Source organism: Pelodiscus sinensis, chromosome 8, assembly GCF_049634645.1.
Source record: "Pelodiscus sinensis isolate JC-2024 chromosome 8, ASM4963464v1, whole genome shotgun sequence".
Taxonomy (NCBI): Eukaryota; Metazoa; Chordata; order Testudines; family Trionychidae; genus Pelodiscus; species Pelodiscus sinensis.
This window is the reverse complement of record NC_134718.1, coordinates 56,568,413-56,585,439: the sequence shown is the minus strand read 5'-3', so window position 1 is coordinate 56,585,439 and position 17,027 is coordinate 56,568,413. Positions and strand designations below refer to the sequence as shown.

At 38.0% G+C, this 17,027-nt stretch overlaps 1 protein-coding gene across 11 annotated transcripts in view; it reads left to right on the top strand.

The window, feature by feature from the left end:
• TACC2 (transforming acidic coiled-coil containing protein 2) overlaps positions 1 to 17,027 on the top strand; it is a 210,893-nt gene that overhangs the window by 188,372 nt on the left and 5,494 nt on the right. For all 11 annotated transcript variants that reach the window (XM_075935333.1, XM_075935331.1, XM_075935334.1 and 8 more), the window contains 4 exons: positions 3,489 to 3,632; positions 4,642 to 4,718; positions 8,520 to 8,563; positions 16,706 to 16,866. In XM_075935333.1, coding sequence (XP_075791448.1) covers positions 3,489 to 3,632; positions 4,642 to 4,718; positions 8,520 to 8,563; positions 16,706 to 16,866 — 426 coding nt within the window. The remainder of the gene's footprint in view (positions 1 to 3,488; positions 3,633 to 4,641; positions 4,719 to 8,519; positions 8,564 to 16,705; positions 16,867 to 17,027) is intronic.

Sequence of the window (17,027 nt, the reverse complement as noted above, 5' to 3'; positions counted from 1 at the left end):
ATAATACATGATACCTCTGTGAATAGCAGAGCTGGGGAAAAGATTGTTCAAATGTTCATTCAGATTCTTCAATGATCTTGTTAGTGTATCTGTGTCCACATTTGATTTTGCTTTCTATGAATATTCTAGCAAGCAAATTAACTGCTGGGAATGTTTGCTGGGAGAATGAATCTGGGCAAATATTGTATAATCCTAGAAAACAAACTTGAAATTCAGAAAAGTATATATTCAGAGTGGAAGCATAATAGTAAGAGTACACTTATTCCGTCAGAACAGGGACATGCCATATCACTTGTGTCAAATATAATCTAATGCAACAAATGAGGTACAGAGCTGGTATTATTAGTGGTCATAACAGCAAATAATTTATAAGAGAACATTGCATTCCGCTTTGGGATCATTCTGGAACAGTAATATAAGAAAAATATTGAACTGTATTTGCTATAAATTTTTCACTTGACCCTAACAAATGGAAAACAACTGTAACAAGCACCATAGAAATTATAGAAATAAAATAGCCATATGCTATAATATTAAAAATGAGACAACCATATTGCAGAGTGAGGTATACTTAGGAACAAACTATTCTTGAATGGTTCAATATACACTTGTAAGGAAAGGAAGCAGCTCCATGGATTTATGGATGAATGCATAATTATACTGTGGACTATGTGTTTTTGGGAAAGTCATTTCACTTTCTCTGTTTCCGAGTTGGTAAAAATGAGAGTAATACCTGTTTGCCAGGGATGTTTTGAGGGTTAGTTAATAGGCCAAATACTTTAGGGAGCCATTTTAACTTATTGAATAAAGTAAGTAGAATCTTAAATTCATCTGCACTTTGTACATTTATTTGAATTTTGCTTTGAACATACAGGATCAAATACAACTTGGATATAAACAACGCAGTACAGGTTGGACCTCCCTGGTCTAGCATCCTCAGGACCTGAGTGGTCCCGAAGGAGGGAGTTTGCCAGATCGGGGTGTTTAGGCCTTGGGTTCTCCTGGGCCTCCCCTTCTGGCCACTGGCTCAGCCAGTGCCCTGCCCCCATCCCACAGACGGGACTCCACTCTGGGCCGCATCTCCCCTCTGGCTATCGGGGTTCCCTGCCCCCACCCAGCAGCCGCTCCTTGCCCCTGGTCACAGGGGCTCCATACCGCTGGCTGGCAGAGCTTCTCTTCCGATCGCCAGGCCTCCCTGCCCCCAGCTGGCAGTGGTAGTTCTACGCCTCTGGCCATAGGGGTTCACATTCTGGCTGCCAGGGGTTGCTGTCCCTGGTGGGCAGAGCTCTACTCCTGGCTGCTGAGGCTTCACGGTCCTGGCCAGCAGCGCCTCCATGGTCCTGGCCAGTGGTGCTCACCTCCTGGTTGGTGGGGCTCCCCGCTTACCCCTGCCGCAGCCACCAGCCTGCTGGGTTGGCTCTCTGCTCCCAGGACACTGTCCCTGCAGGCTGCCTGCTGCCAGACTAGCTGAGTTCCCAGCCACTAGCAACAGCCGTGGTTGTGCCTGACCATGGATATTGCCACACCAGAGAGTCCTGGACCACAGAGGTTCAATCTGTACTAACAACCCCAAAAGCACTATGAATACCCCAAACAAAGTAGTAGCAATAAAGGCAAATCCTAAGGAAGCCAAATTCAAGGCATGGATCCCATAGCTGTCACATGCAGTGTTTTTGTAGATACACTATTAATTGAATGTCACAAGTTATGTCAGCATCTTCAGTCCTATCCATGAAACTTTGGTCTACATGGCTACTTATTAGATAAAGCAAGTTGTGTCCATTTTTACCTTTTAATATTTTAGTTAACACATTAGCAGTTCTGAATAAATAGTTAAACTAAAGCTCCCTGATACCTGACCTTTCTTTAACAGAAGTTTGTCCCATTTTTCCTAGTATTATATGTCACAGCTCAAAAAGATTCTTGAGCATCAGTTCTTTTTTCTTAAGAATTTTGTATCTTACTAAAGTCCCCTTTACTGCAAAGTCTCATCTACTGACTAAAAGAGTGTGCATGTGGAAATGATGTTTTTGGTTTGCTTTTGTTTATTTTTAATAGTGTGTGATGGTAATTTAAACTGACTAACCCATTAAACTAGATTTGAACAAGGCGAAACCATTTTTCTTATGCATATTTGAGACTTGTTAGAATGTATAGGTCTTTAATCCCTAGACCTTTCTAAACAAGGATATTACCATCTTAAACAAGGATATTACATTTTAGTTAAAACATTGGACTGGGAATGAGAACACTTGGGTTCAGTCTTAAACATTACTTTGGACTTCCCTTGTGACATTGCACAAGTCATGTAGGGCCTGATTTTTCATTTCCATGGACTTTATGTAGTCATGTACATTAGTACATAGTGGACATGAAATGCTCTCTGATCTGAGTGGTTGTTTCTACTGACTTTGCACGAATATCAAGCCTGCTCATCAGTCTCTAGTGCCTCATTTCCCCATCTATAAAGTCAAGATGTTATTACTTCCCTAAGGCACTCTGAGCATACACCAAAAATTTTTGAAATACTGTACAGCATTGCATAAAAATGCTGTTATTTCCAACAATAAATTTCCTATATTGGACCATCTCTTTCACTACCCTCTTCTTCCATATATGAAACAATTCTTATGCAATTTTCACCCTTCACATGTATTTCTTTAAAACAGTGATTATTTATTTTTAGCATCCTCCTAATTCTTTCTTATAATCTTTATAACTTTGCTGTGGCTAGCCCTGAATGTAAGGTATCCTGCATTGGTTAGGTTTACTGTATTATTTGTAAGATAATGCATATAACTTTTGCACAGTAGTTTTTTTAGCTCTCGTCCCATTTTTCCCATTTCTCATTTTATTTGTACCTTTGAGCCGGACTGTGTTTGTCTTCCTCAGTCAAGTAGTCCTTTTGACCTGATCTGAACTATTCATGTGACTAGGATGAGTAAAACTGGCCTTTTAGAAATAAAACTGGATTTAACTTATTAATCTTTCATAGAATACTTGAATGTTAAATATAGGTAGAGAAATAGCATCACCAGTATTGAAGTACCCTACTACTATCTATAGAATATGATACTTTGGTCAGAACTGGGGTGAGGTACAGTGTCTTTTAGCATATCTTTTCCTGTAATTTTAAATACTGTGTGACTGAAATTTCAAGGATGACTACTTCAGTTTTTTTCTTGTGTTCTTTCCTCGGATGCTCTTATTGCTGGATATTTCTCCCCCTCTCTTCCCCCTGCCCCTAGGTGTAGAATAGTTTTGAGAAGTTCTGATCATGGCTTCAAAATGTTAGATTTCCCAGCATTATCTTTATTGCTTTCTATATTAAAACAAAATGATGAATGTTAACATATTGACCCTTTGTTTTCCATTCATTGTTAAGGTTACATTTCCTCATTGTTTCATTTGTCCCACTAAAAAGCCAGCTGAACTATTAGTAAACCCATAAATAATGATGCTCAATTTTTTTTATTAAAAAAATACAGAAAGAGCCTGCTATCCCAGCAGACGTTTCCATCTCGAAAAGTACTCTGTATTCACGAATCAGTACTTCTGAGGCAGAAAGTACCTCAGGTCTTCTCTACCAACAACAAGATTTGGATTCTGCACTACGAATTGCCAGAGAGGAGGTAACTATTTTTAGGTTCTCGAAATAAGTATCTTCTGTTGGCAGCTTACTTCTTTCTAGTTTTCTCGAAACCCATTCCCCTGAACTTGACATAGTCTGAACTGAAAACTGTGGTCCTGATTCTCATTTACTGCCCTGGCAGTGCAAAAGGCACTTAAAATGGGAGTATTATTTGCTTGATGTATATGAGATCAGACCCAGTATATGGAAACTTGTATTATTTATTTTACATAGCACTATGCACTTACCTGCAATCTGTGCAACTTGAACAATGGAATGTTATTTTTAGAACAAATGTTATGAGGTTCTGCTTTTTTATTCTTTTATAGTGCCTACATGGTGCTCTAGAGAAAACAAGAAAGCCTGGCCCCTGCCTGATAAGATGATGCAATGAAATGTTGGAAAAATAGAAACTGTGTGGCTATAACATATACCAGGATAGGGAGGGACAAGGAGAAACATAAGTTATGAATATTATGATTCTGTGATTACTCAATTCAGACATACATGCAGAAAAGTAGAACCTTCCTTCAGGCAGATCCTGAAGGCATCACTCAACACCTACATAAGAGTTTGGAAATTTGATCCCTTGTGAAATCAGATATAAGAGCACTCCATCTACAGAGGAATAGAATAGCACTGTGAAAATTATCTAAGGGTAATTAGGGATGAGCATAAATTTTAACGCAAGACTGGCCACTTTTCAAAAGAGCTGGTGAAAGTCTGAATTGGTTTCTATAGACACGCTTCTGAATGCAGGCCTTTGGTTGGAAATGGACAATTCCTTGGATTTTATATATAGATTTGAATCTAAATCTAGATACAAAATCTGTAGCTCCGGCTTTTCTCTAGCAAAAGTTTGAGAAACAGTTTGAATATTAAACTGAAAAAGTGATTGTGTAACACATTAAAATACAATTTAGTTCTAGTATCTGGTTAATTAGCTGTCTTAATGAATTATTTGGATTTATCTAATTTTCATACAACCTGTTTCCTCTTCCTCTGTATAGACTGTGGCAAAAGAAAGAGAAGTATCTGAATGGAAAGACAAATATGAAGAAAGCCGAAGGGAGGTGATGGAGATGAGGTGAGGTTTTCAGTCCAGTAGAATTTTTCGGCTTATGAATATTCCCAAGCAAACTGGGGTTTGCAGAAATGTATTAGTTATTTGAAATTCTTCAGCACTTTTTTGACTACACTCTTTGGAATGATCCTAAATAATTTTCTGCTAATTGTGTTATTCACAGCTGGTGAAATTCACCACTGTTCAGATAAACATCATAAAGCCAAATAATCACTTTAACCACATAAAATTCTCAAAGTTGTGAGAGTTAAGAGGAGTGGTGGATTCATCTTTGGCTGGTTTTCTGCACAGTGGTAAACTTTCCTCTAGTCAAGCTGTGTTGTTTAGTGTTCGTTGGTCAATCAGAGAATATGGTATTGTTTTTGTTCCCTAGCTGAATGAAAGCACCTGCCCTTTTTGGTAAGAATATTCTTATTGGTAAATGTAATAACATTTGTGCCAGTAGAATTTAATTTTTTATCTTGTAAATAGGAGATCTGTTTCAGGCCTTTTTTTGGTCACTCTTTGAAGGAGCAAACTGTCACAACCACATCTGAGGCTTTAAAGCTTTATGGGTGGGGAGAAGGGAGAAGAAGGGAGGGACAAGAGTCTTCAAAATCTTTCTTGCAAAGACATTGCTTAAATGAGCATTTAAACACAAAAATCTAAGGGTCATTTTAAATGCTGATCTGTAGGTACAACTCCTGCTGCTATCAAGGAGGGTTGTATGCATGGATCAAGGGTAATAACATAATAGTGTCAAAACAGTGTATTGGAGTTGATGCCCAATGATATTCTGCATGGATTGCTGTTAGGGGTAGTCTTCTTTAACATTTTCTTGAATAAATGTGGGAGAAAGAGTAATGTAAATCTAGGAAATTGGGAGGAGCTGCAAAAAAAGCAAACCCCAAAACAGCGAGACAAAAGTTAGAAAATTGGGTAGAAAATATCATAGTGAGATTTAATTTGAAAAGTTCCAGCTAAAGCATCTGGAGAAAAATAATCCAAAATACACACAACTCATTCAAGAAGAAATCTTGGAAAATGAATTGCTGAAAGCGGGGGGGGGGGGGGGGGGGGTGTCTTTGCAGTGTTAAAAAAGGCAACATGAACATGATTTGGGGTTGCATACATAAAGGCATTACAACATGGACTTTTCTACATAGCTCTAGTGTGACTATCCATGGAGGACTGCATTCAGCTTTGTGCACTTTGCTGCTAGAAAAACTAATGATAGATTGTTCAGAGGAAAGTCAGAGAAGAGCAACCAGAATGATAATTGATTGACGGAACTGATTGACAAGGAAAGAATAATAGAGCTAACTAATTTTGGCTAAGAGATGACAAAGGAAGAGTAAGATAATATGTGAAAGACGAACTCCAAGAAAGAGGGGAAATGGATTAGTATGATACATGGAGATATAGTTACAAACACTGGGATGAAACTTAGGAAACAGAAAATGTGGGCTCCATGTTAGGAAATGTATTTTTTACCTTAGATCTTTGAGGCCATTGAATAGTCTTACAAGGTTCACCTTGAACTTCTAATTCTAGACAAGGCAAAATACAAGAACATTTTCTTTAGCAAACAGTAGCAAAGACGTGGACTGGATGGTCTTCTGTCTGTTTCCAGTGGTTATGGGCTAGTCTAGACTGGGAAATTACATTGTGCTAGCACATGGTTTTTTGTAAAAAATTTGATGCCCTAACTTTGCAGGATCCTATTCTAACACCGTGTAACTTCCTGGAGTATACAGAGCTGTCAAAGACATGGACTACGTCTAGACTGGCACGATTTTCTGCCAATGCTTTTAACAGAAAACTTTTTCCGTTAAAAGCATTTGAGGAAAAGAGTGTCTAGATTGGCATGGACGCTTTTCTGCAAAAGCACTTTTTGCGGAAAAGCGTCCATTCCAATCCAGACGCGGTTTTGAGCAAGAAAGCCCCGATCGCCATTTTTGCGATTGGGGCTTTTTTGCGCAAAACAATACTGCATTGTCTACACTGGCCCTCTTGCTCTAAAGCATTTGTGCAAGAGAGCTTTTGCCCGTATGGGAGCAACATAGCATTTCCGCAAGAACGCTGACAATCTTACATGGATCGTCAGTGTTCTTGAGGAAATTCAAGCGGCCAGTGTAGACAGCTGGCAAGTTTTTCCGCAAAAGCAACTACTTTTGCGGAAAAACTTGCCAGTCTAGATGCAGCCATGATGTATCTCTAAAATTTTTAATGCTTCCTACTGCAGCTGTTGGATTCTTCTGTGGATGCTAATAGAGCCCTTCCTTTCAAGGGAAAATCCCTGCAACTGAGCTTGTTTTTTAATTTTAATTGCCTTTTTTACAGCAAAATTAATCCTTTTACAGCAGCCTCTGAGCAAATCCCCAGTGGATGACTAGAGAGCTGTGTGGTTCATGCCAAAGCTCTGCCCTACTTTTCCACAAATGGCACAGCATGTGACCTTGCATTTCCTGATTCCAGTCCTGCAAAGAGCTCTACAAACATGGATCATTACCTGAGTATGGAATCTCATATAGGTCAACGTGACTTCCCAGATGAGCAGGGGTCATGCTTTTCTGACCCATTGGCAGGACTGGGGCTAATATGGGCAGCATTAAGCCAGTGAGACTAAGTAAAGTTTTCATTAAGGGTGAACTTTACATTAGTTGCCAGAGTCACTTTGAATTCATGTTTCACTTTGTTTTTGTTTAGATGGAGAAGTTATAAATAACTCGTTTGTATGTTGGGCAGTTATCCCATCACGTCCCTATTAGTTACCGACTTTTGGACCTGATGTTTTTCTCCCATTCCACTAACACAACCTATTTGCAATACACTTTTCCAAAATGCAACAAATAAAATTAACTTTAAAGAATGCAAGCTAAAAAATGTAAAAGCAATATTTTGAATGTGCACTTCAGGTGAACTAAGCACATAGTTATTTGTTTTGGTAGACAATCATATGTAGCTCATCATTCAAAGATCTGTTAAGTCTAGTCTCATGTCATTAGCTTGATTTGACTCTGGGAAGGAACGGATCAGCTTTTCAAATCACATTTAATCTGCTTATTTTGGTTAACCTCTTTTCAAGAAGAAAATTCAAAGCAGGATGTGACTGGTATTTAAAATACCAACAAAACCACACAATTATAATTTTGCAGCTTGTTTTATAGAAATTGCATAAAATTAGGGCGATTGTGCTGCATGATTGAATATTTTGTGTGATTTTTTTTCAGTCTTAAGAACTAAATTAATGTCCTTACTTTGTATCTGATGTATGTAGAATTGGGGAGCTATCTTTAAATGAAGGCCTCTTATCTTTTTCCTTTCCAGTCTAACTTTCTGGTAAAGTTTAAGTCAGAATAAACACATGTCAATCAAAAGATAGTAAAACAGGAAGAAAATTGTATTACCCTCTCCTTCCCCCCCACACATAGACATGAACCAAACTGTCCATGGCTCTAGATCCTGAATGAAAATATAACCCTTGATATAATTCACAGTTAATGAAGTACTTTAAGGTTATTGTGAATACCTCTCTTCCTTTTATATTCAAATGACAAATTGAAAAAATTAAATCAACATTTCAGATGCTTGGTTGCATTGAATTCATTGCTCAGTTACATTTGTTTCATATATTTAATAGTTTAACAGCTGCAAACAAAAAAGTACAAGAATTTATACAGCTTCTAAGAGTGTCTGAATTGGATCTGTATTGCATTTTGCTATGGTATAGAAATATAGTTATTTAATAGCCATGTTATTCAAGTAAATAATTAGCAACTATAACATTTGCACATATGGCTTTTCTTTTCATTTTTCTTATAGGAAAATAGTTTCAGAATATGAGAAGACGATTGCTCAGATGATAGGTAGGTGTTACCACTGTGGAACATGCTACTCTGGACTCTGAGGAGAATACAGAAATATGTTTATTGACTGGGATACACTTGTTGAACTGTTGATATAAATGAGAACTGTATATACATTAAAGGGAGGAATTGTGTGCCACTAGTTTAAGCTGGGGAAAAAAATGCAGATACTACAACCTGAAGCATTCAAGATTGTCCCCGGTCTCTCTTCTACACTCAAGTAACCTATTTATAGAAAATATGTCCAGAATGCACAACTGTTTTGGGTGAGATTCATGAATATCTCTTGCAGAAAGACATTTGTGTAATTTGAATTATTTGTACTAGACACACATCTTTTTTCTTAACTTCTAGTAACAAAAGTTGGTTCTTCACACCAACAGAGGCCATGTTTGTTAGGAACATTTATCCCCCAAAACACGTGAATTTACTCCATTCCTATATATGAGATCAGTAGGGGCCAAATCCTGAGTGACTTATAAGGGAGTTTGGAATATAAATCATGACAAGATCTACCCCAAGAAGAGCTGAAAAATATCTCTTCACAAAATGTCTTTCAAATAAAAGATTACTTACAAAGTTTCTCAAAAGCAGAAATTATAAGATTTCCAGACTATTCTGGCACTTTAGACCTAGCTCAAAAGGCACTATTATAATACCCTTATCTTCCGATTCTGGCTTTCTTTTTATAGCTTCAGAGGGATAGCTGAATTAGTCTGTAACAGGAAAAACTTAAAAAACAACAAATAGTTTGGTAGCACTTATTTTATTAGTCTTTAAAGTGCTACCAGACTATTTGTTGTTTTTTAAGTTTTTCTTTTTATAGATTTTCAGCACATGGTGGAGGGGGTAGCTAGTGTTATATCCAGCGGGACACTTCATTTGGGCCAGGAAAAGCAGTCCAATCAGAAATGAATTTATATCTCTTTCTTTTGAAATATGAGCTTCAGAAGAGAGATCAGCTCAGGCTAATGACTTCATCAAAGAGAGAGGAAAGTGGTTGTATTGTAATATACTCAGTGTATTTCTAATGTTCTTTTGAATATGGCATTTATAGCAGAGAATGGTCATGGTAAAATGCTGTATGATGTGTGACATGGAATTTGTAGGTGCCTCTGCCTTACAGATAGACTGGTAATGAGAAATGTTTTCATTACATCTACTTACATAATAATCATTGACATTTATAAATGCATTGTGTTACGCTGATACTTTCCATTGTTTGTGCATCATACTGCATGACCCCCAATACTTTGGTTATTTTTATCATTTCCTATACATTAATATAATTAACAGTAAGGTAATATTTTCATAATGTTAGCACTTCCCTGCATGTACTATGGGCTGGATTTTGTTAAAGGAGTAAGAGACTTAGAGTATGAGGTAAACATGTTTCATATACACAGGTGTATATAATAGGATTTGTTTGGTTTTTCCCAAGGCAAAAGAATAAGAAGAATAGTATCAAAATAAAATAATTTGTCTATTTTTGCACTGGCAGAACTCAGCTTCTTTTCATCTACATTGAAGAGGCTTAGGGAGGTCACTAATATCATTCACTGCAGCGCTGAGCTCTCTCTTGCCATCAGTGTGAAAAATTTAACTAAGAACTGCAGAAGTGACTCCAGAATAAGGCCTTAAATTCCTCTTCAAGGAATGTTGACCTAACTTCTTCTGCCCTTTTGAATTTTAGAGCTTTACTTTGGATTGCCTTTGGCTGGTGCCCAACCATTGGTAATGCATAGGCTGTAATCACATGATCAGAATACACATCAGGCTGAATTCTCCACTATTTTACACTAGATTTATGCTGAGATGTCTCCAGTGAAGTTGTTAGAGATGCAACGGCATAAAACTGGCTCAGTACTATGGAGAATCAGTCTTCCAAATGTGATTTTGGTGATCTCATACAATCTGATATTACTTCTTGTGTTTCATGTCCAAGATTCATCTATCCCGGGAGCGATCTGGCTTTTCCTGTGTCAGATTCATCCAGCACTCCAGATAGGCCTTCCTTTTAGGGTTTTGTAGCACATAGTCAGGGAGGCTGAGGATATATGTTCATTTTTCATGTTTTGATACATTCTGCATCAACACTGGAATGAACTTCCACACCAGAAACATTGAAAGTTCTTCAGTCTTACCTGGCTTGTACTTTGGTCAGATCCTACATCTGTCATTTTCTCCCAACCCAGTTTGAGTAGTTAGCTACCAAAATATTCTTTTTCAGTTATGACTGTTTCAAGTTCTGCTTTTCAGCTACTTAGGGCAATTTATTTTTCTACCATATTTATATTTACACAGTGATTTCAGTGTAACCATTTTTATTGAGTTAGGGCTCGGATCTATACAAAGGGATTTTGGTCCATGACTAGACAGCATAGCACTACTACTACTAAAAAATAATCATGGTACAACAAAATGTACAGCACACGAAAAAGGGGACACTGTAGGTAGTGGCAAATGAGTTTCCATTATAGATGGCTTACTTAAAACTGCACACCCAGTTTTTCAGATTGCAGTTTACTGTGGTGTTAACACCATTAGCCTTTGTCTGACAGTGAGCAGTCAGTGTTTGAAATGTATAAATAAAATATAAATTAATAAGTACATATCTCAGTCAAAGTTATTCCTGTTTGTTTTATAATTAGCCTGTTAAGGCACCTATGACTGGGATGTCTGTACTCCTTTTTCTGATACATTGGATTAAGTGTTACATCATGCAATGTTTGATTAATGGAAATTGCTGTCAGTGAAGTAGTGTCACTGTGAAACATTACATTCCCAGGACTGCAGCTGTTTTCTTCGTCAATATTCCCAACAAATGAAGAATAATTAAAATTCCTGGTCTCTGATCACTGAGCAAACAGCAAGGTCCTTATACTTTGAATTCATACAAGTTGTTGATGATGCTTGAACTGTGTCAGATTGTGTCAAAATAGGATCTGTAGCAGAGTTTTGCAAAGGTATAGCTCTAAATTATGTCATTAATTTTGGATTAAGATGAGCTCACTTAACTGAATAAGGAATAGTCAGATGACGTAGAAAAAGCTGGTTGGCAATATACTTTACCTATACTTACGAAAAGCTAGGAATCTATTGTTTTTGCAAGCAATGCAGCCTTAATGGTAAAACAAACTAAGGAAAATTGTGTTCTTCAACATGAGTCCACTCGTCTGAATTGTTTCTATTTATGACTGAATCCTTCTGATCGCTTTATAAAGCCATCTAATAGAAGTCGACTTAATCACAACTGAAGCTATTTCACTAATCCCTTTGAAGGAATATTCAGTTAGGTCAATAGAGCTTTTCTAGAATGTCTTCTCTCTATATATAACTCTTTAATGACCTCAATGTGAGCAGGGGCAGAGTCTAAATTTGCGAGTTTATACCTAGGCTGTGTCTAGACTGGCAAGTTTTTCCGGAAAATCAACCGCTTTTCCGGAAAAACTTGCCAGCTGTCTACACTGGCCGCTTGAATTTCCAGAAAAGCACTGACGATCTCATGTAAGATTGTCAGTGCTTTTCCAGAAATACCATGCTGCTCCCGTTCGGGCAAAAGTCTTTTTCCGAAAGACTTTTACGCAAAAGGGCCAGTGTAGACAGCACAGTACTGTTTTCCGCAAAAAAGCCCCGATCGCGAAAATGGCGATCGGGGCTTTTTTGCGGAAAAGCGCATCTAGATTGGCCACAGACGCTTTTCCGCAAAAAGTGCTTTTGCAGAAAAGCGTCCTGCCAATCTAGACGCTCTTTTCCGAAAATGCTTTTAACGGAAAACTTGTCCGTTAAAAGCATTTCCGGAAAATCATGCCAGTTTAGACGTAGCCCTACAGTATAGGGTTGCATCTACACAGCACCCTAAACTCGAAATAAAATAAGCAATTTGCGCTACACTATTTCAAAATAACTTATTTCTAAAAGAGTCTATTTCAAAATAGCTTATTTCGTCATTTGGTGCTATCTACGTAGTGCCAAATTTTGAAATACAATGCTATTTCGAGCCATCCCTTACTCCTCGTACAATGTGGTTTACAGGGATGGGGAAATAGCATATCCGCTATATTTCAAAATAGTGGATGCATTCAAAAGACACGTGGTAGCTATTTCATGATACCTCTGGTATCCCGAAATAACTTTGCTGTGTAGACATACCCATAGAGACAAATTTTGCTCTATTTTAACTCATCCAAGTAATTCCATTCAATGATCTGTACTGTGTGGGCATGAACACTGTAGCTTTCAGTACATAGCTCTATACCCAATTAGTGCTTTTTTGCATACAGCCGGTCCCCGAGTTGCGAATGGTCGAGTTACGACCGTTCACATTTACGATCAAAGCTCCCATGGAGCGGTCGTAAAGGTGGTCCCTGAGTTATGAACGTGACCTGCGCTTACGAACATCACGGTCACTATAACTCAATGGGGTCCGAATTACGAACAGATCGAGTTACAGCCAAGTGTTTGGTCCATAACTCATTCATAACTCGGGGAAAGGTTGTATGCCTTTGCTTCCTTTTTCATTAAATCAATTCCAGTTTACCTTAGCATTTGTTACACGTTTGTACACACACAGAGACACATACATACCCTCCCCCCCTTGGCATGCTGTGGTCACGAAAGGCTCATAGCATGGATTAGTAATCGTGTTGCAGCTCAGGAATGGAGTAGATCAGCTGAACTGTGTGAGAGGGCTTTCAGTGCCCTTGTTTTTTCTGCACTGGGTTTGTCAACTCTCATTTATAAAATCTACCACTCTGCAGTACGTAAGTGATATATAGAATTTGTCCTGGCCCATTGTAGAAAGATGCATTTCATAATGTTCCTTCACTTTCATGAGCATCATAATCATCTATAATTTTTCCCTACTGTTCGATTTTATGTTTACTTCTCATCCTTGCATTGAAATGTATTTTCAATTTTCTCTCCGAATATTTATACATTTCAAAGTTAAAAAAATCTTGAAAACAAAAGAATTTTATGCTTTCTGCATTATAGGTTGTTGAGCATTAATTTATTTCTGCTTTCCTAACAAATTCCCTGATTTTCTATTTTGCTTCCATTTTTGTTGCTTCTTGCTATTTGCTTGCAAAACAAATAAACAGGCAAACCTGGTAAGTAACGCTTTTCACCAACTTTTGACATATTGCTTTTTTATTTGCTTTTATTCTTTGTATTTGTTGCATCCCCATGAAATAATGCAGATATTAACTGAGACTGAAAAACATGTTTGAAAGATATTGGGTAATATCTTACTTTTGATAGTATCTGTTTGATAGAAATATTTGTATGAAAGAGATACTAAGTACGAAAGAGGAGTTTCTTATTTGTGAATTGTAAACAGTACTCTAACAAGGATTTTGCTGACAGTTTATTAGCTGCACAGTACTATTGAATACAGGAGTCACTGAGGTTAAGGCATAAAAAAATATCTATTAGGTCTTCCAGCCTCATCCCAGCCAATACTGGATTAGTTTCCATACTATATAGTCACACTTTGTCCTACCCTGTTTAAAATGTCTCAAGCAGTGGGGCTTTCAACCTTTCCCTTAGAACACTGTTCTTAAGTTTCCTGATGTTCTTAATTTTCATTTTCTCCAATACTGCTTTGTATCATCTAAATAATTCCTCCTCTTCTTTGGGATTTATGTCTGGGACCTGACCAGATGTAGGCATGACAGGGACAGCATGCAAGACATGAGGGAGATGAACTGAACACAAATATCACTCTCTTCTAATTGTCACCAGCCATCTGAAGAGCATGATGATGGTAATCTGCTTTAGTGGGAGCTGGTCCAACCCTTTTTGATGTAGGGAAGGTTGCCAAGATTCAAGAAGATGGAGGAAAAGGAACTGCCCTAGAGACAGAAGCGAAAAGAAGTCACTGAAATAGCATAGGGATTAGTGTAAATGCTGACAGTGAAAAAGGCAAAATTTTGTTTTCTTATGTTGATCCTGCATAAGATTCCATGGCATGGAATCAAAAGGAGGTGAGATTTTGTGCAGGAGAATTAGCCTGTAGCTGCAGATATATTTCAGGGTCAGGTCTTCAAGTAGCCCATGTTCCATTAAAAAAAAAAACAGAAATGAAAACTAACATTATGACAGGACTTCAGCAGAAGACCCCTAAGAAGACTGAAAATAAATGAGGGATGAAAAATGAAAATGGTTCTCCTTTTTGGGGTGGATCAGGCTCTGAGGCCCTCTGCCGGAGGCCATGTGGTCCTGTCATACCTGCCTCAGAGAGGCAATAGAAAAGTCCTCTAAATGGACTAGAGTAGCTGCAGGAGAAGTGGCCAATCAGGGGCCAGGAAGGCCCTATAAAAGGAGCTGCAGGACCAGAGTCAGTGCCTCTGGAGACCTCAAGGTGTATATACCGGGTGACTGGCTGGCTGAGAGAACAGCAGCCCTGCAGATAGCTCTGTTTGGAGAGCTTAGTGAAGACTGGACAATGATGGGACTCTGAGATAAGCCCTAAGGAAAGGGTGGGGATGTACTGCCTCCAGGAGGAGAAGCTCTTAGGGCACCACTCTCTATGCCAGAGTGAGGAACAGACTGAGGGAACACTAGAGAGGGCACTGAGATGGTCCCCTGGTAGATGTGTACTCTAAAAGGGGGTTGTGTACTTCACACACAGGATGTGTGACTCAGCTGGAGGGCTAAGTTGCTGAAGAGGCTTTTAAACAAAAGGGAGTGTAGGCACATGCATTCTCCTGGGGAGAGGTGGGTGCTTGCAGGAGGTGAGGGCTGCCCCGTTACACCTTTATTTGCTTGTGACTGTAGATATTTACAGCATATATTTTAAAGAGCACAGTTGAAACACGTACTTAGAATTTCTTAACAGTGTTTTCTGAAATATTATTATAGGGAAACTCTGAAAACTGATATGGTATTGTGGAGTTCAATGCTTCTTAGTGATTTCTCCTTTGCCAGTGTGTACGGTTTAGAAGTGAAAGAATGTTATTCTAATTCTCATGCCAGCTAATTCGTCATGAGAACCTCTCTGGTTTTGCATCATACATCTCCCATAACAATTCTGCAAGCCAAATTATGCCCTCAGTCACACTTGCGTAATGCCAGTGCTGTCAGTGAGTTTGCACAAACTTATTCACTGGACCTTTAAAAACCATTTTCAGTTGATGGACAAGATGGAAAACCAGTTCACTTTTTCTTAACTGCATTGGCTCAGTGAGGCTAACAAAATATGCAGTAGAAAATCCAGAAGGAACAGATGGTCTGGGTATGAGAGTGCCACTTTTATGTTGCCACATTTCTGAGTTCAACTGCATTTCAAAAAGTTTATTTAACTACAACCTCAATTCACCTTAAAAATCAAGCTGTGTGCCATATGTCAGAACACAGTCGGGCTAAATGGTTTGTGTGAAAAAGAGGTTTGGAAAGTTGCAGTTTTTAAAATGTACTATTATTTGTGCAAAAGAACTAATGACCTCATCTCTGTGTAACTATTCAGAATGCACTTTGAAATATGGGAGATTGGAATTGTAGTTGTGGTATGAAAAATGAAGCCTTTTAATAAACTGACTATTGGAGCTTCCTTTCTATAGTTATGAAGAGGTCCCAGTTTATCTTTTGAGTCATCATTTGAAGAAAAGAACGGTAGAATATTTCATAGAGAATCAGGCTCTTCTCTGACTTCATTCCTAGTTCTGAAGTTGCAGAGATGAGGATCAAAAAAGATGGTGTTGGATTTGACTCCTATGTTTACCATGCATTCAGAAAATGTAAATCTGGTGCCAGATTTCCTGACTTGCTTTGGCCTACAATGCCCAGTAAAATCGTATGTCTAATTTCTCAACAGTAGTACTTGTGTAGAATTAAGTGAAGCCAGCATTTTGCATTGGATTATTCATTATGCCAGAAGGCATTAAGATTGAGCATTACAAATAATGTTTTATATAAATAAGAAGTTTCAAGTTATAATCACATTTGTTTTGTACATCAAATACTACAACTAGAGAAATTACCCTGAGCATAGGACTATGCTTCTTTATAATGCTTTTTCTGGCTTCAGTTCAGACACTTAAATAGCAATACAAGCCACACAGCATAGTATCCTAAAGACTTCAGGTGATAGTCATTCGGTGTCCTTAAAATAACCCATTCTACACATTTCTTTTTTTACAGAGGATGAACAGAGAGAGAAATCAGTCTCCCATCATACTGTTCAGCAGCTGATAGTAGAGAAGGAACAAGCTTTGGCAGACCTGAACTCAGTGGAGAAATCTCTGGCAGATTTATTTAGGAGATACGAAAAAATGAAAGAGGTTTTGGAGGGATTTCGGAAAGTAAGTAAAATATTGTTCAGTTTAAATTCTCCTCATTCCAAAATTCCAAAGAAACTCTCTTGTAATATATATATAAATATTGCTTACCTTTAGGTATTTTCATTATTTTGATCATTTGTCCAAGTTACAAATTAGAGTGTAATTGTGTATAGGATGTGTGG